At 45.7% G+C, this 23934-nt stretch overlaps 1 protein-coding gene across 1 annotated transcript in view; it reads right to left on the reverse strand.

Annotated features, from left to right (window-relative positions):
• Positions 1 to 834: 834 nt before the first annotated feature.
• LOC129820314 (CUB and sushi domain-containing protein 2-like) overlaps positions 835 to 23934 on the reverse strand; it is a 625656-nt gene continuing 602556 nt past the window's right edge. The window contains exons 13-17 of the mRNA XM_055877382.1: positions 22880 to 23062; positions 16958 to 17148; positions 16347 to 16482; positions 6375 to 6569; positions 835 to 1004 (exon numbers count right to left, since the gene is read on the reverse strand). Of these exons, the coding sequence (XP_055733357.1) occupies positions 862 to 1004; positions 6375 to 6569; positions 16347 to 16482; positions 16958 to 17148; positions 22880 to 23062 (848 nt within the window). The 3' untranslated portion in view covers positions 835 to 861. The remainder of the gene's footprint in view (positions 1005 to 6374; positions 6570 to 16346; positions 16483 to 16957; positions 17149 to 22879; positions 23063 to 23934) is intronic.

Genomic DNA, 23934 nt, shown 5'->3' on the forward strand with positions numbered 1-23934 from the left:
AGATAGGTAAGGGTAGAGATAGGTAAGGGTAGAGATAGTAAGGGTAGAGATAGTAAGGGTAGAGATAGTAAGGGTAGAGATAGTAAGGGTAGAGATAGTAAGGGTAGAGATAGTAAGGGTAGAGATAGTAAGGGTAGAGATAGTAAGGGTAGAGATAGTAAGGGTAGAGATAGTAAGGGTAGAGATAGGTAAGGGTAGAGATAGTAAGGGTAGAGATAGTAAGGGTAGAGATAGTAAGGGTAGAGATAGTAAGGGTAGAGATAGTAAGGGTAGAGATAGTAAGGGTAGAGATAGGTAAGGGTAGAGATAGTAAGGGTAGAGATAGTAAGGGTAGAGAGAGTAAGGGTAGAGATAGTAAGGGTAGAGATAGTAAGTGTAGAGATAGTAAGGGTAGAGATAGTAAGGGTAGAGATAGGTAAGGGTAGAGATAGTAAGGGTAGAGATAGGTAAGGGTAGAGATAGTAAGGGTAGAGATAGGTAAGGGTAGAATAGTAAGGGTAGAGATAGGTAAGGGTAGAGATAGTAAGGGTAGAGATAGTAAGGGTAGAGATAGGTAAGGGTAGAGATAGGTAAGGGTAGAGATAGTAAGGGTAGAGATAGTAAGGGTAGAGATAGGTAAGGGTAGAGATAGTAAGGGTAGAGATAGTAAGGGTAGAGATAGGTAAGGGTAGAGATAGGTAAGGGTAGAGATAGTAAGGGTAGAGATAGTAAGGGTAGAGATAGGTAAGGGTAGAGATAGTAAGGGTAGAGATAGTAAGGGTAGAGATAGTAAGGGTAGAGATAGTAAGGGTAGAGATAGTAAGGGTAGAGATAGTAAGGGTAGAGATAGGTAAGTAGAAGGAGACAGTGTTGTGTCCAGACTTACTTATCAAACACGATCTTAATGGGGTATCCTGGCGGAGCCTCGATGACCCACTCACAGTTAAGAGCCTCCTTATAGAGCTCTGGCCAACCAGGGGACAGGATGATACCACTAGGGGCCTTCAGATCACCCCCACACTGAGCTGAGGAACAGGGGGAGGAGAGGGGAGGAGGGGGGGGGGGGGGGGTGAGGGGGGGGGGGGAGGAGAGGGAGAGAGGAAGGGGAGTAAAGGGGAAAGGAGGGGAGGGGGGGGAGAGGAAGGGAGAGGAGAGGAATGGGCAGAGGGAGGGGGAGAAGAGGGGGCAGATGACTGTGGGAAAAGGAGGAGGAGGGGGGAGAGGAGGCGGGAGTTGGAGAGGGAGAGGGAGAGGACAGGAGGGGAGGGGGGGAGAGAGAAAGGGGAGGAAGGGAGAGGAGAGGAATGGACAGAGGGAGGGGGAGAAGAGGGGGCAGATGATGTGGGAAAAGAGGGGAGGGGGAGAGGAGGCGGGAGGAGGAGAAGGAGAGGGAGAGGAAAGGAGGGGAGGGGGGGAGAGAGGAAGGGGAGGAAGGGAGAGGAGAGGAATGGGCAGAGGGAGGGGGAGAGGAGGAGGCAGATGATGTGGGAAAAGAGGGTGAGAGGAGGGGGGAGGAGGGGAGGGAGAGGGAAGAAGAGGGATAGGGAGGTATGGACAGGAAGGATAGGGGAGGGAGAGGGAGAGGGAGGAGGAGAGGAGGGATGAGAGGTGTGAGAAGAACATAGAGCGAGGGAGAGAGAGGGGAAAAAGCGACAGTCCATTATATAGTCACGGATGTGTCCAATGTGTTCACTTATCCCCATAGCTCATCTTCAAAGTCCATGTTTAACACAATACATCACCGGGACTCCGTTTCAGTCAGCCTCAGCAGGGGTCGAGGCTGTCATGGAAATAGTTGACAATTACTGGAGCTCAAGGTCAAACATCACTCCAGAGACTGACTGGGCGGTTTGGTGGAAAGGGGAGGCACGTGTGTGTGTGTGTGTTCATGCATAAACCCTTGTGTGTATCACACTGAACAGAAAACACTTTGGTCTTCACACAACAGCCTGTGATATGAGGCTAACCTGATCAACAGCCTGTGATATGAGGCTAACATGATCAACAGCCTGTGATATGAGGCTAACGAGGCTAACCTGATCAACAGCCTGTGATATGAGGCTAACCTGATCAACAGCCTGTGATATGAGGCTAACGAGGCTAACCTGATCAACAGCCTGTGATATGAGGCTAACCTGATCAACAGCCTGTGATATGAGGCTAACCTGATCAACAGCCTGTGATATGAGGCTAACGAGGCTAACCTGATCAACAGCCTGTGATATGAGGCTAACCTGATCAACAGCCTGTGATATGAGGCTAACGAGGCTAACCTGATCAACAGCCTGTGATATGAGGCTAACCTGATCAACAGCCTGTGATATGAGGCTAACCTGATCAACAGCCTGTGATATGAGGCTAACGAGGCTAACCTGATCAACAGCCTGTGATATGAGGCTAACCCGATCAACAGCCTGTGATATGAGGCTAACCTGATGAACAGCCTGTGATATGAGGCTAACCTGATCAACAGCCTGTGAAATGAGGCTAACGAGGCTAACCTGATCAACAGCCTGTGATATGAGGCTAACCTGATCAACAGCCTTGGACCAGTAACCAGTAGGTAGCCTAGTGGTTAGAGTGTTGGACTAGTAACCAGCAGGTAGCCTAGTGGTTAGAGTGTTGGACTAGTAACCAACAGGTAGCCTAGTGGTTAGAGTGTTGGACTAGTAACCAGCAGGTAGCCAAGTGGTTAGAGTGTTGGACCAGTAACCAGCAGGTAGCCTAGTGGTTAGAGTGTTGGACTAGTAACCAGCAGGTAGCCTAGTGGTTAGAGCGTTGGGCCAGTAACCAGCAGGTAGCCTAGTGGTTAGAGTGTTGGGCCAGTAACCAGCAGTTAGCCTAGTGGTTAGAGTGGTTGGGACAGTAACCAGCAGGTAGTCTAGTGGTTAGAGCGTTAGGCCAGTAACCAGCAGGTAGCCTAGTGGTTAGAGCGTTGGGCCAGTAACCAGCAGGTAGCCTAGTGGTTAGAGTGTTGGACTAGTAACCAGCAGGTAGTCTAGTGGTTAGAGCGTTGGGCCAGTAACCAGCAGGTAGTCTAGTGGTTAGAGTGTTGGACTAGTAACCAGCAGGTAGTCTAGTGGTTAGAGTGTTGGACTAGTAACCAGCAGGTAGCCTAGTGGTTAGAGTGTTGGACTAGTAACCAGCAGGTAGTCTAGTGGTTAGAGTGTTGGACTAGTAACCAGCAGGTAGTCTAGTGGTTAGAGTGTTGGACTAGTAACCAGCAGGTAGCCTAGTGGTTAGAGCGTTGGGCCAGTAACCAGCAGGTAGTATAGTGGTTAGAGCGTTGGGCCAGTAACCAGCAGGTAGCCTAGTGGTTAGAGCGTTGGGCCAGTAACCAGCAGGTAGCCTAGTGGTTAGAGTGTTGGACTAGTAACCAGCAGGTAGCATAGTGGTTAGAGTGTTGGACTAGTAACCGAAAGGTTGCTGGATCAAATCCCCGACCTGACAAGGTAAAAATCTGTCATTCTGCCCCTGAACAAGGCAGTTAACCCACTGATCCTAGGCTGTCATTGTAAATAAGAAATTGTTCTTAATTAACTGACTTGCCTCGTTAACCTGTTGGGGATGGGGGCGCTGTTTAGACTATTTATGCTAATGTGGCTAATTTTTTAAACGGCTTCCCACAAAATCCTTGATCGTACAATATGCATATTATTATTATTATTGGATAGAAAACAGTCTATAGTTTCTATAGGAGTTGAAATTTTGTCTCTAAGTGGAACAGAGCCCATTCTACAGCAATTTCCCTGACATGGAGTCAGATTTGAGAAACGTTGGCCACTTTTCTGAAGTCATTTAAACGGGCACTGTCGTTGCTATGACTATACGGACACTTCTTACGTCTTCCCCTGGATGCCTTTACGTGATGACGATTCCAACGGGCTCGATTGCTCGTTCACAGGCCCTACAAATGAAAAAAACCTTTAGCTAGCAAGTCTTTTCTTGCTGCGTAACGCGCGTGGAAGACACCGACCCTCTCCTGTTCCAAGCGTTAGTTTAGCCTGTTATATTTCTCCGGTCATCTTTTCACTCGTTATAGGAGTTACAAACATCACAAAGTAGTTAATTTAAAGCGTTTTATAGCAATTTATATCCGTTTAGTGCGATTTTGGGACATTTATTTTTGCAACGATGTGAAAAGTTGGGCACGCTTTTCAGTTCATCCCGAACGTAGTTGACATTTCCACATGGCAAGAGGACAGCTTTCCACCAAAAGACGATTTCTCCCAAGAAAGGATCCTTTGCCCAAGATACTGATGGAAGAACAGCTCAAGGTAGGACATTTTTATTATGATAAATCGTGTTTCTGTCGAAACATTTTAGTGGCTTAGGACGCCATGTTTTTTGACGTAGCTTCGCTTGGCGCAAACTGTATTGAAAAGTAAGGATAAATTAAAAAATGTAATAACGCAATTGTATTAAGAATTAAATTGTCTATCAATCCCTGTCCACCCTATATTTTTTAGTCACGTTTATGAGTATTTATGTATAAGAGTAGATCACTGTCTAAGTGGCGCAAGGACGTTTTCTTTACCAGCTTGTCTACATTTCACATTGTCTAACCATGATTTTGGTGGCTAAATATAAACATTTTCGATCAAACTGTATATGCATGTTGTAATGTGATGTTACAGGAGTGTCATCGGAAGAATTCTGAGAAGGTTAGTGAAAAAATTAATATCTTTTGGCGATGTTGACTTTTATCGCTCACTTTGGCTAGAATCAATGCTGGGCTGCTAATTGCTATGTGCTAAGCTAATATAACGATTTATTGTGTTTTCGCTGTAAGACACTTAGAAAATCTGAAATATTGTCTGTATTCACAGGATCTGTGTCTTTCGATTCGTGTATGCTGTGTATTTTTACGAAATGTTTGATGATTAGTAGTTAGGTAAACACGTTGCTCATTGTAATTATTCTAGTCCATTTGTGATGGTGGGTGCAATTGTAAACTATGCCATATACCTGAAATATGCACTTTTTTCTAACAAAACCTATCCCATACCATAAATATGTTATCAGACTGTCATCTAATGAGTTTTTTTGTTGGTTAGGGGCTATAAATATCTTAGTTTAGCCGAATTGGTGATGGCTACTGGTGTTGGTGGACAAATAAAAGATGGTGGATTATGCTAATGTGTTTTTAGGTAATAGATGTACATCTTTACATATTGTGTCTTCCCTGTAAAACATTTTAAAAATCGGAAATGTTGACTGGATTCATAAGATCTGTGTCTTTCATTAGCTGTATTGGACTTTAATGTGTGAAAGTTAAATATTTTAAAAAAATATTTTTTTTGAATTTCGCGGCACTGGTTTTTCAGGGGGGGGGGGGGGGGGAGTGCCGCTAGCGCCACGCTGATCCTAGACAGGTTAAAGGATAAAACAGCATAATTTTCACCTTAAGTTTAAGGGAATAAAAAATGTTTTAAACTGTCAAACATTAATTTCCAAAGTTGTACTAAAATCGGGTAACAACGGCTGGACAATTACAAAAACATCCCTTGATTTATTTATTTTGAAAAAACACCAGAAATCTCCAAAGCGGGTTTTCCCTGCCTACCTTAGATATTAATTTAGGATAATTTAGGAAAGGAATTGGCTTTAGCACTAGCTTGCATTATCAGATATACATTCCGGTTCTAGGATTCAACTAGGCAATTCAGTAATGAACATATTCATGTTTTACAATGACAGCCTACTCCGGCTAAACGTTCCCATAACCCAGACGACGCTGGGCCAATTGTGCGCCGCCCTATGCGAGTCCCAATCACAGCCGGTTGTGATACAGTCCTGGATCGAACCAGGGTCTGTAGTGACGCCTCTAGCACTGAGATGCAGTGCCTTAGACCTCTGCACCACTTGGTAGCTACTGTATACACAGGGGGCTAAAGTACTGTACCTCCCTGGGGTGGTTTATCACTCAAACAAGGTTTGCTAGGTACGGCAAATCCGGATTGGGTGTCTTGGAGGGAGGTGTCAGGCCCTGTTTAAAAGGGCAGGAACATTTTGCTATAGAGACAGAGTGAAAAGCTGTAGGATTGGTAACTTTGTAGTGATTTTACACTTTGAGAGAACAATCACTTTGTCAGTATTTCACCTTGGGTCGCATGGAGCATTAGACCCAGTTGATAGAATCTTAAATAGCTTTTCACGGCGCCCAAAACGCCCCCCGTCCTCCCCCCAAAAAGAAAAAGTAATCTGTCTTTTCCCACTACACCTGTCCTTGCTGATAAAGACTTAGTAAAATGTACTTCACACATTGTTGTCTAACCTAACTGCTGTATCTTAAGACAAATGTATGTAAGTCACTCTGGATAAGAGAGTCTGCTAAAATTACTCAAATGTCAAATGTAAAGAGAGAAAGATGAGGGGGTGTCCTCTCCTCTCACCTTCACAGCGTGGCACAGCGTTGTCCCAGACCACGTTTCCATCCTTCAGGATACAGGAGACCGTCTGGGAGCCATGGGTCTTCACAAAGCCCTCCTCACACAGGAAGGAGATGGAGCTGCCCAGCTGAAGGTTCTCACCAAACCTCTTCCCATTCACTGGAACGCCCGGGTCTGGACACTCGTTGTGGCGGAACGCTGGGGAGAGAGAGAGACAGAGAGAGAGAGACAGAGAGAGAGACAGAGACAGAGAGACAGAGACAGAGACAGAGAGAGAGAGAGAGACAGAGACAGAGACAGAGACAGAGACAGAGACAGAGACAGAGACAGAGACAGAGACAGAGACAGAGACAGAGACAGAGAGAGAGACAGAGACAGAGACAGAGACAGAGACAGAGACAGAGACAGAGACAGAGACAGAGACAGATAGAGATAGAGATAGAGATAGAGATAGAGATAGAGATAGAGATAGAGATAGAGATAGAGAGAGAGAGAGAGAGAGAGAGAGAGAGAGAGAGAGAGAGAGAGACAGAAGGGTCAAGGTCTGTCATTGAGTTGGAGTTTTGAGGTGTGTGCATAGGATGGAGGGTAGGCAGGTGTGATTGTGTGTGTTTGAGTTTTGATTTTAGAAAGTGTGTGTCTGTGATGGTGGGAGAGTGTTATGTGTGTATAACCGGTGTGAAATGGCTAGCTAGTTAGCGGGGTGCACTCTAGTAGCGTTTCAATCGGTGACGTCACTCGCTCTGAGACCTTGAAGCAGTTGTTTCCCTTGCTAGACACGCGGCTTTTGTGGAGCGCAATGTATGCAGCCCTTCCACAACAGATAACATGGTGGAGATGATAGATTGAGAGAGAGAGAGAGAGAGAGAGAGAGGGAGAGAGAGAGAGAGAGAGAGAGATAGAGGGGGGGATTGAGAGAGAGATAGAGAGAGAGAGGGGGGGATTGAGAGAGAGATAGAGAGAGAGAGAGGGAGAGAGAGAGAGAGAGAGAGGGGGGGGGATTGAGAGAGAGAGAGAGAGAGGGAGGGAGAGAGAGAGAGAGAGATAGAGGGGGGGATTGAGAGAGAGATAGAGAGAGAGAGAGAGGGGGGGGGATTGAGAGAGAGATAGAGAGAGAGAGAGGGAGAGAGAGAGAGAGAGAGAGGGGGGGGGATTGAGAGAGAGAGAGAGAGAGGGAGGGAGAGAGAGAGAGAGAGATAGAGGGGGGGATTGAGAGAGAGATAGAGAGAGAGAGAGAGGGGGGGGGATTGAGAGAGAGAGAGAGAGAGAGAGGGAGGGAGAGAGAGAGAGAGAGAGAGAGATAGAGGGGGGGATTGAGAGAGAGATAGAGAGAGAGAGAGAGAGAGAGAGAGAGAGGGGGGGGATTGAGAGAGAGAGAGAGAGAGAGAGAGAGAGAGAGAGAGAGAGAGAGAGAGAGAGAGAGAGAGAGACAGAGACAGAGAGAGACAGAGAGAGACAGAGAGAGACAGAGATTAATGGTGAATAAGTAGGTAGCTTGGTTTGTTTTGTTTCTCTTCCTTGTTATTTAAATTGATATACCCTTGGCTGGTTGCCTTGGAGATGAGAATTGGCCCAGGTCAACTGGGCTTCATGAACGAGATACCTGTCAGGTTAGAGTGGAGATCCCAGCTGTACACGGTGACAGACTTCCACATTGTTTCTCTTGTTGCTACTTGGCTACCTGCCAAACTTAAAAAAAAAAAGTGTTTTACTCTTAATAACCATTTAATCAAACTCTGTATTTAACAAGTTAACCAACGTCTTATTTTTGTCCGAACACAACTTTTTTTAAATCAACTTTTTTTTAATTCCCCGGACACTTTCTCTACCGTAGATCTGCAGGACCTCCTCTAAGTAACACCTTGCCATTGCTGTCGTTGTACTTGTCTAGTAATTGTAATTGTCTCTAGTCCCCTACCAGTTAGGGGGAGTTGTGAGCTCTACAGCAGTAAGTTTCCTGTCCTTTGTGGGGTTTTATTTTGTTTGCCTCTTCTTGGGAAAATTTACTGGGTCTCATAGTGGGTGTCTTTTAGGTCCCAGTTGTTGTTGCTAGGTAACTTTCAGTGGACTCCCCCACTATCTTTCAGAACCACTCCTAAAACTCCACGTGTTTCATTTTGGTTTCTGTCAGTGACTCTTTGTTCTCTTTGAGCGACATTGTTTTGGGAACGTAACACTCTACGGCAGAATCGCACAACTCAATCGCTGGTTGAAAACTGTCCATCCCATAATATACACTTGTAGATAACTGGCCCTCTTTCTGGGACCCACAGACAGGACCCACAAGACAGGAGCAAGCCTGGCATGCAGAGGTGTGACGGACTCCATCCTAGCTGGATGGGTGCTTTCATCTTATCTAGTAACATAGACAGGGCTCTAACTCCTCTAGCTCCACAATGAGATAGGGTGCAAGGCCAGGCAGCAGGCTGTTATCCAGCAGGTGTAGTCAGGACAGTTTTCACCGTATCAATCTCACTGGAATAAAGACCTTCTCCATTCCTGTCGTGACTTGAAAGAGATTGTGATAATACCTCACATCTCAAAATAGGTTAAAAAAATAAAAAATAGCAAGTGCGCATCCTCCTCATCGCTTGCCCACAGACTGATTTCCATCTCTGACTCCCTGTATCAAAACTCTAAAATGATTCCTTGTTTTGGAAGAAACAAGCCTGAAACCTTGAATAAAGACTGTTGACATCTAGTGGAAGGCAGAGGAATTGCAATCAGAGAGTTGGAATTGTATAGGACCCATAGCTTTCCATTGTAATAGCATGGGATCTCAACAACAAAAAAATTCTGGTTGTTTTTTCTTTGGATTTTCACCTACCATATCAATTGTGTTATAGTCTCATACATTATGATATATATTTTCTACAAACTTCAAGAGGTCTCTCCTCCTGGTTACAAGTGGTCAAATCCCCTGCGCATACCACAAAGGCAGAGGTGTTGCTAACATTTACGACAGCAAAAATACAGCGTTTTCTGAGCTTCTAGTCATGAAATCTATGCAGCCAACTCAATCACTTTTTATAGCTACTGTTTACAGGCCTCCTGGGCCATGTACAGCGTTCCTCACTGAGTTCCCTGAATTCCTATCGGACCTTGTAGTCATAGCAGATAATATTCTAATTTTTTGTTGACTTTAATATTCATATGGAAAAGTCCACAGACCCACTCCAAAAGGCTTTCGGAGCCATCATCGACTCAGTGGGTTTTGTCCAACATGTCTCTGGACCTACTCACTGTCACAGTCATACTCTGGACCTAGTTTTGTCCCGTGGAATAAATATTGTGGATCTTAATGTTTTTCCTCATAATCCTGGTCTATTGGACGACCATTTTACAATCGCAACAAATAATCTGCTCAGACCCCAACCAAGGATTATCAAAAAGCTGCGATATGAATTCTAAGGCAACTCAAATATTCCTAGATGCCCTTCCAGACTCCCAGGACGTCGGAGAACAACATTCACCTAACTGAGGAAGTCTTCCAACCAGCTTGGAAAGATAGTACCATGCAAAATCAAAGAGCCCTCACTGCTGCTCGATCAACTTTTCCAATCTGATTGAGGAGAATCCGAATAGTTTTTTTGTTATATAATGTTGCAAAGCTACTTAAAAAGCAACTTTCCCCAAGTGAGGATGGCTTTCATTTCAGCAGTGATGAAGTCATTAACTTTGACGATTTAGAATTTTTTTTATGGACTCCTCTTTGAATCTGCGTATTTCTCCAAAGCTCAGTTGTCCTGAGTCCGCACAGAACTGCCAGGACCTAAGATCAATGAAGCCACTCAAAGTTTTTAATCCTGTATCTCTCAACACTTTCACTAAAATAGTCAAGGCCTCTACACCTTCAAGCTGTATGCTGGACCCTATTCCAACTAAACTACTGAAAGAGCTGCTTCCTGTGCTTGGCCCTCCTATGTTGAACATAATAAACAGCTCTCTATCCACCGGATGTGTACCAAACTCACTAAAAGGGGCAGTAATAAAGCTTATCTTGCAAAAGCCAAACCTTGACCTGGAAAACAAAACAAAAACTATTGTCCAATATTGAATCTCCAATTCCTAAAAAAACAATAACATGTAAAAAGCTGTTGCTCGGCAACTCACTGCCTTCCTGAAGACACATAATGAAACGCTTCAGTCTGGTTTTAGACCCCATCATAGCACGAGACTGCACTTGTGAAGGTGGTAAATGACCTTTTAATGGCGTCAGACTGAGGCTTTGCATCTGTCCTCGTGCTCCTAGACCTTAGTGCTGCTTTTGATACCATCGATCACCACATTCTTTTGGAGAGATTGTAAACCCAAATTGGTCTATACGGACAAGTTCTGGCCTGGTTTAGAGCTTATCTGTCGGAATGATATCAGTTTGTCTCTGTGGATGGTTTGTCCTCTGACAAATCAACTGTAAATGCTTTGGTGGTCCTCAAAGATCCGTTTTAGGACCATTATATGTGACCGACTACCTCGATTCAGTCTTATGTAAAAGGAATTCTGTTTTGAAAGTTAATAAACTTGTAACCCCACTTTTGAGAATGGCAACTTCAATGTTTTGCTACACCTACTGGCGAGTTTTGTTTAAACCCATTCAGAATTGTTCACACCCTCTTAACTTCTCTTGGGTAGGGGGCAGCATTCGGAATTTTGGATGAAATGCATGCCCAAATTAAATTAAACAACCAAATTAAACTGCCTGCTTCTCGGGCCCAGAAGATATGATATGCATATAACTGGTAGATTTGGATAGAAAACACTCTAAAGTTTCCAAAAACTGTTCAAATAGTGTATTTGAGTATAACAGAACTGATTTGGCAGGAGAAAACCTGAGAAAAATCCATTCAGGAAGTTTTTTTCTTTTTGGTTTTGTAGTTTTCTATTCAATGCCATTACAGTATCCATTGACTTAGGACTCAAATTGCAGTTTCTATGCCTTCCACTAGATGTCAACAGTCTTAAGAAATTGTTTCAGGCTTGTATTCTGAAAAATAAAGAAGTAAGAGCAGTCTGAATGAGTGGACCCTGCCATGTCACAGAGCTTTTTCCTGCGCCAGACCGAGAGAGTGCGTTTCTTGTTTACCTTTTAAATTGACAACGTTATTGTCCGGTTGAAATATTATCGATTATTTAGGGTAAAAACAACCTGAGGTTTGAATATAAACATCGTTTGACATGTTTCTATGAACTTTACGGATACAATTAGGATTTTTTTGTCTTCCTGTTTTGACTGCGTTTGAGCCTGTGGATTACTGAAGAAAACGCACAAACAAAACAGAGGTTTTTGGATATAAAGAGACTTTATCGAACAAAAGGAACATTTATTGAGTAAATGAATGTCTGCTGAGTGCAACCATATGAAGATTATCAAAGGTAAGGGATTAATTTTTATCTCTATTTCTAAATTGTGTAACTGTTCTACCTGGCTGGCTACTGTTTGTAATGATTTTTCTAGTGGGCTATGTTCTCAAATATTCGTAAGGTATGCTTTCGCCGTAAAGCATATTTTAAATATGACACCGTGGTTGGATTCACAAGAAGTTAATCTTTAAACCTATGTAAAATATGTTTTGTTTTCTCAATTTTTATAATGAGTATTTCTGTATTTGAATTTGGCGCCAAGCAGTTTCACTGGCTGTTGAAGAGGTGGGACGCTACCGTCTCACGTGCCCAAGAGAGGTTAAGCCCCACCTATCTCATTAAGGATTCACATTTGAGGCCATGTGCTAAACAGAGTGAGTACGGTGGTGTAGTAAACAACCAAATATTTAAATACGAAAAGTGATGAAAGTAGTAGCCTACAATAAATAAAAACTTCAGGTTAAAATACACCTTATCTAGTCCTTGGCCTTTTTCCTAATCTGACTTTGGTGCAGGTCTTGTTGTTCTTCACATTACCAACTCTGGTAAAACACACATTATATCAAATATATATATTTTTTATTTATCACAGGATACAGAAGGTGTAGACTATACACTGAAACAGTTACTTGCATATTTGCATAGTAGCAATATCAATATCAATATTAAAAATAGAACGTGTCCAGCTAAATACTGTACAAATATTTTATAATTATGAATCAAATTTCAATCAAATGTATTTATATAGCCCTTCATACATCAGCTGATGTCTCAAAGTGCTGTACAGAAACCCAGCCTACAACCCCAAACAGCAAGCAATGCAGGTGTAGAAGCAAGGTGGCTAGGAAAAACTCCCTAGAAAGGCCAGAACCTAGGAAGAAACCTAGAGAGGAACCAGGCTATGAGGGGTGGCCAGTCCTCTTCTGGCTGTGCTGGGTGGAGATTATAACAGAACATGGCCAAGATGTTCAAATGTTAATATTAGATGATGCTTACCAATTGATGGGTCATGTGTGAAATAAATGATATAACCAGCCTCCCAGATACATCTGGCTAAGTGGATGGGTCACTATTGTCTAGACATGTACACCTGTTCATGAAATACAATAGATGACCATAACCCAGACACATCTGGCTAACTTGATGTGTAATGGAATCATCTTGGCGATGTGTAGTCCTGTGCTCTCTGTGATCCCTAGGACCATCCATCAGGACCACCTGGTCTAATGACTCCTGCCTGTCCCCAGTCTACCTGGTCTAATGACTCCTGCCTGTCCCCAGTCTACCTGGTCTGACTCCTGCCTGTCCCCAGTCTACCTGGTCTGACTCCTGCCTGTCCCCAGTCTACCTGGTCTAATGACTCCTGCCTGTCCCCAGTCTACCTGGTCTAATGAATCCTGCCTGTCCCCAGTCTACCTGGTCTAATGACTCCTGCCTGTCCCCAGTCTACCTGGTCTGACTCCTGCCTGTCCCCAGTCTACCTGGTCTCACTCCTGCCTGTCCCCAGTCTACCTGGTCTAATGACTCCTGCCTGTCCCCAGTCTACCTGGTCTAATGACTCCTGCCTGTCCCCAGTCTACCTGGTCTGACTCCTGCCTGTCCCCAGTCTACCTGGTCTAATGACTCCTGCCTGTCCCCAGTCTACCTGGTCTGACGACTCCTGCCTGTCCCCAGTCTACCTGGTCTGACGACTCCTGCCTGTCCCCAGTCTACCTGGTCTGACGACTCCTGCCTGTCCCCATTCTAACGGGTCTGACGACTCCTGCCTGTCCCCAGTCTACCTGGTCTAATGACTCCTGCCTGTCCCCAGTCTACCTGGTCTAATGACTCCTGCCTGTCCCCAGTCTACCTGGTCTAATGACTCCTGCCTGTCCCCAGTCTACCTGGTCTAACTCCTGCCTGTCCCCAGTCTACGTGGTCTGACGACTCCTGCCTGTCCCCAGTCTACCTGGTCTAACTCCTGCCTGTCCCCAGTCTACCTGGTCTAATGACTCCTGCCTGTCCCCAGTCTACGTGGTCTGACGACTCCTGCCTGTCCCCAGTCTACCTGGTCTAACTCCTGCCTGTCCCCAGTCTACCTGGTCTAATGACTCCTGCCTGTCCCCAGTCTACCTGGTCTAATGACTCCTGCCTGTCCCCAGTCTACGTGGTCTGACGACTCCTGCCTGTCCCCAGTCTACCTGGTCTAACTCCTGCCTGTCCCCAGTCTACCTGGTCTGATGACTCCTGCCTGTCCCCAGTCTACCTGGTCTGATGACTCCTGCCTGTCCCCAGTCTACGTGGTCTGACGACTCCTGCCTGTCCCCAGTCTACGTGGTCTGATGACTCCTGCCTGTCCCCAGTCTACGTGGTCTGATGACTCCTGCCTGTCCCCAGTCTACGTGGTCTGATGACTCCTGCCTGTCCCCAGTCTACGTGGTCTGACGACTCCTGCCTGTCCCCAGTCTACGTGGTCTGATGACTCCTGCCTGTCCCCAGTCTACGTGGTCTGACGACTCCTGCCTGTCCCCAGTCTACGTGGTCTGATGACTCCTGCCTGTCCCCAGTCTACGTGGTCTGATGACTCCTGCCTGTCCCCAGTCTACGTGGTCTGATGACTCCTGCCTGTCCCCAGTCTACGTGGTCTGACGACTCCTGCCTGTCCCCAGTCTACGTGGTCTGATGACTCCTGCCTGTCCCCAGTCTACGTGGTCTGATGACTCCTGCCTGTCCCCAGTCTACGTGGTCTGATGACTCCTGCCTGTCCCCAGTCTACGTGGTCTGATGACTCCTGCCTGTCCCCAGTCTACGTGGTCTGATGACTCCTGCCTGTCCCCAGTCTACGTGGTCTGATGACTCCTGCCTGTCCCCAGTCTACCTGGTCTGACGACTCCTGCCTGTCCCTGTTCTACTAAATTGCTGCTGCCACTGCCGACGCTACCAGTACCACGTAACACCTTGTCACTGATGACCTTGCAACCAGAGGTGGCAAAATCTCCCACAAAAAAACACACCCAGCCAACACATCCAGACTCCGCCTCCATCCACAGGGGTAACATGTTGGTTGAGGAATTCCTCCTCAGTCTCAGTCTCCACCCAGACTAGGAACCTCATTCATCACTTATCATCTGATTGATTAAACTGACAATAATCACAGCCACTCACGTGCACACACACACACACACACACACACACACACACACACACACACACACACACACACACACACACACACACACACACACACACACACACACACACACCACCAACAGTTTGGCAGCCACTTAATTACAATGACGGATATCCCTTTAATCCCGTCCCTAAAACTGCCGAGAGAGGAGACGCGCTGCTCGGAGAGAACCATCGGCTTCAATTTACGGCTCTTGATGTTCATTCACAAGAGTGTTTCTTTATTTATTTAAAGTCTCTAATGAATGAATTCACATCCGTGTCTTTCCCACATTCTGTGTCACGGCATCTGGGCCGTAAATTAGACGGTTCTGAATTAGATTGAGTCCAAATGGCACCATATTCCCTATATAGTGCACTACTTTAGACCAGAGCCCTATGGCACCCTATTCCCTATGTAGTGCACAACCCCATAGGGCTCTGGTCAAGAGTAGTGCACTGTGTAGGGAAAAGGGTGCCACATTTGGTCACAAAGATTTAGTATTTTACTGTCGGATAAACGATCGCTAGGAACGGAGTGCATTGTGGGTAGGATGAGGTGTGAAGCGTCTCATGATGTTTTGACAGATTGAGTTTGTTACCAATGTAACATGTACAGGGAGTGTTTTTCGTGTATTTGTTCGGTGACTTCACATAATTTCTGTTTAAAAATGGACAAAGTATATTTGTACCTTCAATGAATTTACAGCGCTGTATCAAGTTGCCTCCGTGAAGACCATTAATGTCATGGAATGTTGAAATGTTTTAAGTTGCAAACATCTGTATTCCCAAATCAGCAGCCATAGTGTCTGTAGAATCTGTCTGGAGGCAATCAATTATTTGCAACGAAATATATATATATATTCAGTATATGCAAATCATGCCTGGATTATTTTGACATTGTCTTAATACTAGACCTATGATAAAGGTATGTTACCCTCCCCTCACCTCAATACCCGACTCTACATTTATATCAGAACAGAGTCTGGGACGAGAACATTTAATGAGGATGGGAAAACGTCAGAGTCTTTGTCTAGTTTTGTATCCCAGGTCTCTGTTGAAAGAGGAGACGGTGAGGAGACTGAAGGAAGGGTACCGTTGAGGAGACGAAAGACTGTTTGTGAGACAGATAGAGGAGCAGGCATGGAGGGTGATTCATAGTGCTATCTCATTACCAAGACACGCATACACACAGAGACTGATGCACACACACACACACACACACACACACACACACACACACACACACACACACACACACACACACACACACACACACACACACACACACACACACACACACACACACACACACACACACACACACACACACACACAGACTGATGCACAGTTATATGTACACACACAATAATGCAGACAGAAACAGACAAGACAAAAGTTAGACAAAAGTATTTCACTGATAGACATGGTGGTGTTGTTTTAACAGCCTGCCTCGCAACCACTCACTGGTGAAGGTGATGTTGAACCCCCGGTCTGTGTAGGTGTGGTCAGTCAGGAACTCTAGGCGTGCCACGTGGGCACTGGTGGTGATGGGTGCTGGCAACACGTCACCAGAGAACGTACCCAGGATGGGAGACTCAGCCTGTGGTGGACAGAGAGAGAAAGAGAAAGAGAGAGACAGAGAGAGACAGAGAAAGAGAGAGACAGAGTGAGAGACAGAGAGAAACAAAGAGAGACAGAGAGAGAGACAGAGAGGGAGACAGAGAGAGAGAGAGACAGAGAGAGAGAGAGAGAGAGAGAGAGAGACACAGAGACAGAGACGGAGAGAGAGAGAGAGAGAGAGATATGTATACTTTGACAATGTAGGTAATAATGAACATGCCATGTCAATAAAGTCAATTGAATTGAATTGAATTGAAATGAGAGAGAGAGAGACAGAGAGAGAGATGGAGAAGATAGATATATAGATGAATCTCCTCCTGTTAAAGCCCATTCAGGGACTCATTCTGGAACAAGCTAAAACATAAGAGTGAAATATTGAATCAGAATAATTTCAATCAATCATTGATTAATGTATTGATTGATTGACCGAATGATTGAAACAAACATAACCATACCTTGCCACCGTCTTTGACGCTGAGGAAGTCAAACTGTTTCTCCATGCTGAGGTCATTGAAGGCCAGGTTGATCCGACTCTCTGGCTTGGTGATGATGAGCCACACACAGTGCATGTTGTTTCCGTATTCCTGGGGGTAGTTAGGGGACAGCAGCACCCCAGACGGGGTGGTGAAGTTGAAGAAGCACGAGACTGGAGGAAGGGAGAGGGGGGATCGGGGAGAGGGCGGAGAGATGGGATCGGGGAGGAAGGGAGAACGGGGATCGGGGGGGGATAGGGGGGGGGGATTGGGGTGGGAGCGGAAAGGGGGGATCGGGGAGGGAGCGGAGAGGGGGGATCGGGGAGGGAGGGGGGATCGGGGAGGGAGCGGAGAGCGGGGATCGGGGAGGGAGCGGAGAGGGGGGATTGGGGAGGGAGCGGAGAGGGGGGATCGGGGAGGGAGCGGAGAGCGGGGATCGGGGGGGGATGGGGGGCGGATCGGGGAGGTAGCGTAGAGCGGTGATCGGGGGGGGGGGATGGGGGGTGGGATCGGGGAGGGAGCGGAGAGGGGGGATCGGGGAGGGAGCGGAGAGCGGGGATCGGGGGGGGATGGGGGGGCGGATCGGGGAGGTAGCGTAGAGCGGTGATCGGGGGGGGGGATGGGGGGTGGGATCGGGGAGGGAGCGGAGAGGGGGGATCGGGGAGGGAGCGGAGAGGGGGGATCCGGGAGGAAGCGGAGAGGGGGGATCGGGGAGGGAGCGGAGAGGGGGGATCGGGGAGGGAGAGGAGAGGGGGGATCGGGGAGGGAGAGGAGAGGGGGGATTGGGGAGGGAGCGGAGAGGGGGGATTGGGGAGGGAGCGGTGAGGGGAGGGGGGATCGGGGAGGGAGGGAGAGGGCGGATCGGGGAGGTGCCGGAGAGGGCGGATCGGGGAGGGAGCGGGGAGGGGGGATCGGGGAGGGAGAGGAGAGGGGGGATCGGGGAGGGGCCGGGGAGGGGGGATCGGGGAGGGAGCGGAGAGGGGGGAACGGGGAGGGAGCGGAGAGGGGGGATCGGGGAGGGAGCGGAGAGGGGGGATCGGGGAGGGAGGGAGAGGGGGGAACGGGGAGGGAGCGGAGAGGGGGGAACGGGGAGGGAGCGGAGAGGGGGGATCGGGGAGGGAGCGGAGAGGGGGGATCGGGGAGGGGGGGATGGGGAGGGGGGATCGGGGAGGGAGCGGAGAGGGGGGGATCGGGGAGGGAGCGGAGAGGGGGGAACGGGGAGGGAGCGGAGAGGGATAGAAAGAGAGAGTTAGAGGTAAGAAAGTTACATACAGTGCCTTCACACCACTTGTTTTTTTCCACGTAATGATTTGTTACAGCCTGAATTTTAAATGGAATAAAATTAGATTTTGTGTCACTGGCCAACACACAACACCTATAATATCAAAGTGTTTTATTAATATTATACAACAACAAAAACATTTATGAAACGCTGAAATGTCTTGACTCAATAAGTACTCAGCCCCTTTGTTATGGCAAGCCTAACTAAGTTCAGGAGTGAAAATGTGCAAGTCACATAATAAGTTTCATTGACTCTGCGTGCAATATTTGTGTTTAACATGATTCTTGACTATGTCATCTCAGTACATTTAATTATCTGTAAGGACCCTCAGTCGAGTAGTGACTTTCAAAAACAGAATAAACCACAAAGACCAGGGAGGTTTTCCAATGCCTCGGAAGGAAGTGCACCTATTGGTAGATGGGTAAAAAAAAGCAGACATTGAATATCCCTTTGAGCTTAGATGAAGTTATTAATTACAGTGCCTTGCAAAAGTATTCATTGGCATTTTTCCAATTTTGTTGCATTGCAGCCTGTAATTTAAATAGAATTTTATTTGGAATTCATGTAATGGACATTGGTGAAATTAAAAAAATAACTTGTTAAAAAAAAAAAAAAAAAAAAAAAGTGGTGTGTGCATTTGTATTCACCCACTTTCCTATGAAGCCCCGAAATAAGATCTGGTGCAACCAATTACCTTCAGAAGTCACATAATTAGTTAAATAAAGTAAACCTGTGTGCAATCTAAGTGTCACATGATCTGTCACATGATCTCAGTATATACACAACTGTTCTGAAAGGCTCCAGAGTCTGCAACACCACCAAGCAAGCGGCACCATGAAGACCAAGGAGCTCTCCAAACAGGTCAGGGACAAAGTTGTGGAGAAGTACAGATCAGGGTTGAGTTATAAAAATTATCAGAAACTGTGAACATCCCACGGAGCACCAATTAAATCCATTATTAAAAACATGGAAAGAATATGGCATCACAACAAACCTGCCAAGAGAGGGCCACCCACCAAAACTCACAGACCAGGCAAGGAGGCTATTAATCTGAGAGGCAACGAAAAGACCAAAGATAACCCTGAAGGAGCTGCAAAGCGGAGATTGGAGTATCTGTCCATAGGACAACTTTAAGCCGTACACTCCACAGAGCTGGGATTTAAGGAAGAGTGACCAGAAAAAAAAGACATTGCTTAACTTCTTATGGCTGGGGGGCAGTATTGAGTAGCTTGGATGAATAAGGTGCCCAGAGTAAACTGCCTGCTACTCAGGCCCAGATGCTAGGATATGCATATGAGTAGATTTGGATAGAAAACACTCTGAAGTTTCTAAAACTGTTTGAATGATGTCTGTGAGTATAACAGAACTCATATGGCAGGCAAAAACCTGAGGAAAAATCCAACCAGGAAGTGGGAAATCTGAGGTTTGTAGTTTTATCCAAGAAAGTGGAAATGGGGTCATATTGCACTTCCCAAGGCTTCCACTAGATGTCAACAGTCTATAGAACCTTGTTTGATGCTTTTACTGTGAAGTGGGGGCGAATGAGAGGGGAATGAATCAGAGGTCTGCCAGAGAGCCACGAGCCGTTCAGGCACGTTCACGTGAGAGAAATACAATCCATTGCATTTCTGAAGACAAAGGATTTCTCCGGTTAAAACATTATTGAGTGGTTGTTAAAAACAAGGCATCTGGTTAGTGTCTACATCAACTAAGAGTGGAGGCTCTGGAACGTTCACTCAGAAGGTTAGGTTAAAGTACACTGCCATCTGGTGTCTCCTGAAGCAGATTGTACTGGGACCACGTGGCGCCATCACAATTATCCACCCTTCTCGCAAAGTATGCACTTACACACTTCCCATCATGGATTTACCAACTGTGGAACCCCCTGTAGCATGTGAGCTCTGTTTGGAACATTATTGAAGGTTTATGTTAAAAACGTCCTAAAGATTGGTTCTATACATCGTTTGGCATGTTTCTACGGACTGTAACTGAACATTTTTACTTTTCGTCTGCACCTAGTGATCGCGCGTCATGAATTTTGATTACTGGGCTAAACGCGCTAACAAAAAGGAGGTGTTTGGACATAAATGATGGACTTCATCGAACAAAACAAACATTTATTGTGGAGCTGGGATTCCTGGGAGTGTATTCTGATGAGGATCATCAAAGGTAAGTGAATATTTATAATGCTATTTCTGACCTCTGTTTACTAAACAACATGGCGGATATCTCTTTGGGTTGTGTTGGGTCTCTGAGCGCTGTACTCAGATTATTGCATGGTTTGCTTTTTTCGTAAAGTTTTTTCGAAATCTGACACAGCGGTTGCATTAAGGAGAAGTATATCTTGAAATCTTTGAATGACACTTGTATCTTTTATCAATGTTTATTATGAGTATTTCTGTGAATTGATGTGGCTCTCTGCAAAATCACCGGATGTTTTGGAACTACTGAACGTAACGCGCCAATGTAAACTGAGATTTTTGGATATAAATATGAACTTTATCAAACAAAACATACATGTATTGTGTAACATGAAGTCCTATGAGTGTCATCTGATGAAGATCATCAAAGGTTAGTGATTCATTTTATCTCTATTTCTACTTTTTATGACTCCTCTCTTTGGCTGGAAAATGGATGTTTTTCTGTGAGTTGGCTCTGACCTAACATAAACGTTTGGTGTGCTTTCGTCGTAAAGCCTTTTTTAAATCGGACACTGTGGCTGGATTTACAACAAGTGTATCTTTAAAATGGTGTAAAATACATGTATGTTTGAGGAATTTGAGGAATTTCTGTTGTTTTGAATTTGGTGCCCTGCAGTTTCACTGGCTGTTGACGAGGTGAGACGCTACCATCCCACATACCCTAGAGAGGTTAACTAACCTCCAGACGAGCTTCAATGCCATACAACTCTCCTTCCGTGGCCTCCAACTGCTCTTAAACGCAAGTAAAACTAAATGCATGCTATTCAACCCGCACCTGCTCGGCCGTACAGCATCACTACTCTGGACGGCTCTGACTTAGAATACGTGGACAACAACAAATACCTAGGTGTCTGGTTAGACTGTAAACTCTCCTTCCAAACTCACTTTAAGCATCTCCAATCCAAAATTAAATCTAGAATTTGCTTCCTATATTGCAACAAAGCATCCTTCACTCATGCTGCCAAACATACCCTCGTAAAACTGACCATCCTACCGATCGTCGACTTCGGTGATGTCATCTATAAAATAGCCTCCTACACTCTACTCAACAAACTGGATGCAGTCTATCACAGTGCCATCCGTTTTGTCACCAAAGCCCCATACACTACCCACCATTGCGACCTGTACGCTCTCGTTGGTTGGCCCTTGCTTCATACTCGTCGCCAACCCCACTGGCTCCAGGTCATCTATAAGTCTCTGCTAGGTAAAGCCCCGCCTTATCTCAGCTCACTGGTCACCATAGCAGCACCCACTCGTAGCACGTGCTCCAGCAGGTATATCTCACTGGTCATCCCCAAAGCAAATTCCTCCTTTGGTCGTCTTTCTTTCCAGTTCTCTGCTGCCAATGACTGGAACGAACTGCAAAAATCTCTGACGCTGGAGACTCATATCACCCTCACTAACTTTAATCACCAGCTGTCAGAGCAGCTCACAGATAACTGCACCTGTACACAGATGGGCTGTTTACAGATGGGCTATCTACCTACCTCATCCCCATACAGTCTTTATTTATTTATCTTGCTCTTTTGCACCCCAGTATCTCTACTTGCACATTCATCGTCTGCACATCTACCATTCCAGTGTTTAATTGCTATATTGTAATTACTTCGCCACTATGGCGAAGTTCTCAACTAGCCTACCGGGTTAAATAAAGGTGAAATAATTTATTTAAAAAAAAAGAGAAAGTGTCTGTCTGTCTGTCTGTCTGTCTGTCTGTCTGTCTGTTCAATACAATAATCTCCCTATTTCTTTTCTTTATTCCTTCCTTCATTGAATATGAGGCAAACTATGAATCTTTATTTTGTTGTTCCTGAACAAACTCATGAGGTTACCATACATCACATTGGTGGTGTTGTGGTTCACTTGTATGAGGATGGTAATGGTAGAGCAGGGAGGAAAAAATCAAATGGAAACATGCAGCTTACAGTCAGCACATTGACTGAGCTCGTGCATGTGGGTGTGAGGCACAGCGTGACTGTGTGTGAGAGGCCACACTATCCCCCCTGCTTTACTGAGCAGAGGCTGTGGATTTGGATACAATAGGAGGGCTTATTAACTAATTAAAACTAAGAAATACAAAATAGAAGGGCAGGAGAGAGAGATAAGGTTTCCATTATTGATAAGATAATAAGATAATGTGGAAGACAAAAACTGTGGCATCTCTAAACAGTAGCATCTCTAAACAGTAGCATCTAATCACAGGCATCACCTAACAGACAAACCACAAATAAATACTGTTAGAATGACATTTCTACAGCAGAGAGTTGTGAGCGTAGCAAGGATTTGGGGTTGGATACTTGATGCTAATTGCATGGCATCGCTAAGTCAACTGTGAGGTAGGTTAGCAGAGGAGACTTGTAACTCACAGACAGCTGGGCTAGCAAAGATTATGTGTTGTATAGGAGACAGACCACTACTTACAGACACAGCTGGGTTTCTTGGCTGACCACTGGTTGTTCTTCTGGCAGGTGATGTTCTTCTTCCCCACCAACTCAAAGGCAGGGAGACACTCAAAGTACAGCATGTTCCCGTGGCGGAAACCTGTCCCCTCCCGCTTGCCGTAGGCCGGTATCCCTGGGTCACCACAGCTGCCCTGGTCGATCTCTGAAGGGATGAGACGAACAGATTGACAGGTTAAATAGTTGGCTAAAATCAATGTTGGCTGTCCAGGTAAACTTTCAACATTTCAACTTTATTATCCTAGACATAGACTGTCATCTATTTAGCAATCACACAGCGCAGATTATAATATCAAGTGTGCCTGTGTGATGCAATATCATGTAATGAAACCATCTAACCCCATGATGTGTAGCCTGGAGTAGAGTTAGGTTAGCTAACATGGTAGAGTAGAACGAGGTTGGCTAACATGGTAGAGTAGAGTTAAATTAACTCTGTGTGTAATGTTAAGTGCTGTCTCAAACTTTTAGATTGCTCAATGCTCTATTCAAGGAACTGGATGACACAGACAGAACCCAGACAGAACCCAGACAGAACCCAGACAGAACCCAGACAGAACCCAGACAGAACACAGACAGAACCCAGACAGAACACAGACAGAAAGCAGTCGGAACCCAGACAGAAAGCAGTCAGAACCCAGTCAGAACACAGACAGAAAGCAGACAGAACCCAGACAGAAAGCAGCATTCAAAACGTACCAAAACCGTTCCAGACTTATACACGTTCACATTGTCTGACTCAGAGTCCTCGTTGTCTAGCATCCTGAGTTTTCACCCATCGGTAACACCCCCCCCCCCCTGCCACCCCTCCCTCATAACAGAGGGGTAGAGTGTTAATATAGCACTGCGCCAAGCCAGGGGATGGTCTGTGTGGAAGATTAAGTTGCTTACGTTCCCATTTATTAGAAGTTGATTTTCCTTCTTTTTGAACTCTTTCCGTGCCTTGTCATTTTTTACATCCAGGGGGCCTGTATTTTAATGACCTCTTCACAGAGGGAGGGGGCATCAAAGGCCTCTGCA

Source organism: Salvelinus fontinalis, chromosome 22 (assembly GCF_029448725.1).
Source record: "Salvelinus fontinalis isolate EN_2023a chromosome 22, ASM2944872v1, whole genome shotgun sequence".
Classification (NCBI taxonomy): Eukaryota; Metazoa; Chordata; class Actinopteri; order Salmoniformes; family Salmonidae; genus Salvelinus; species Salvelinus fontinalis.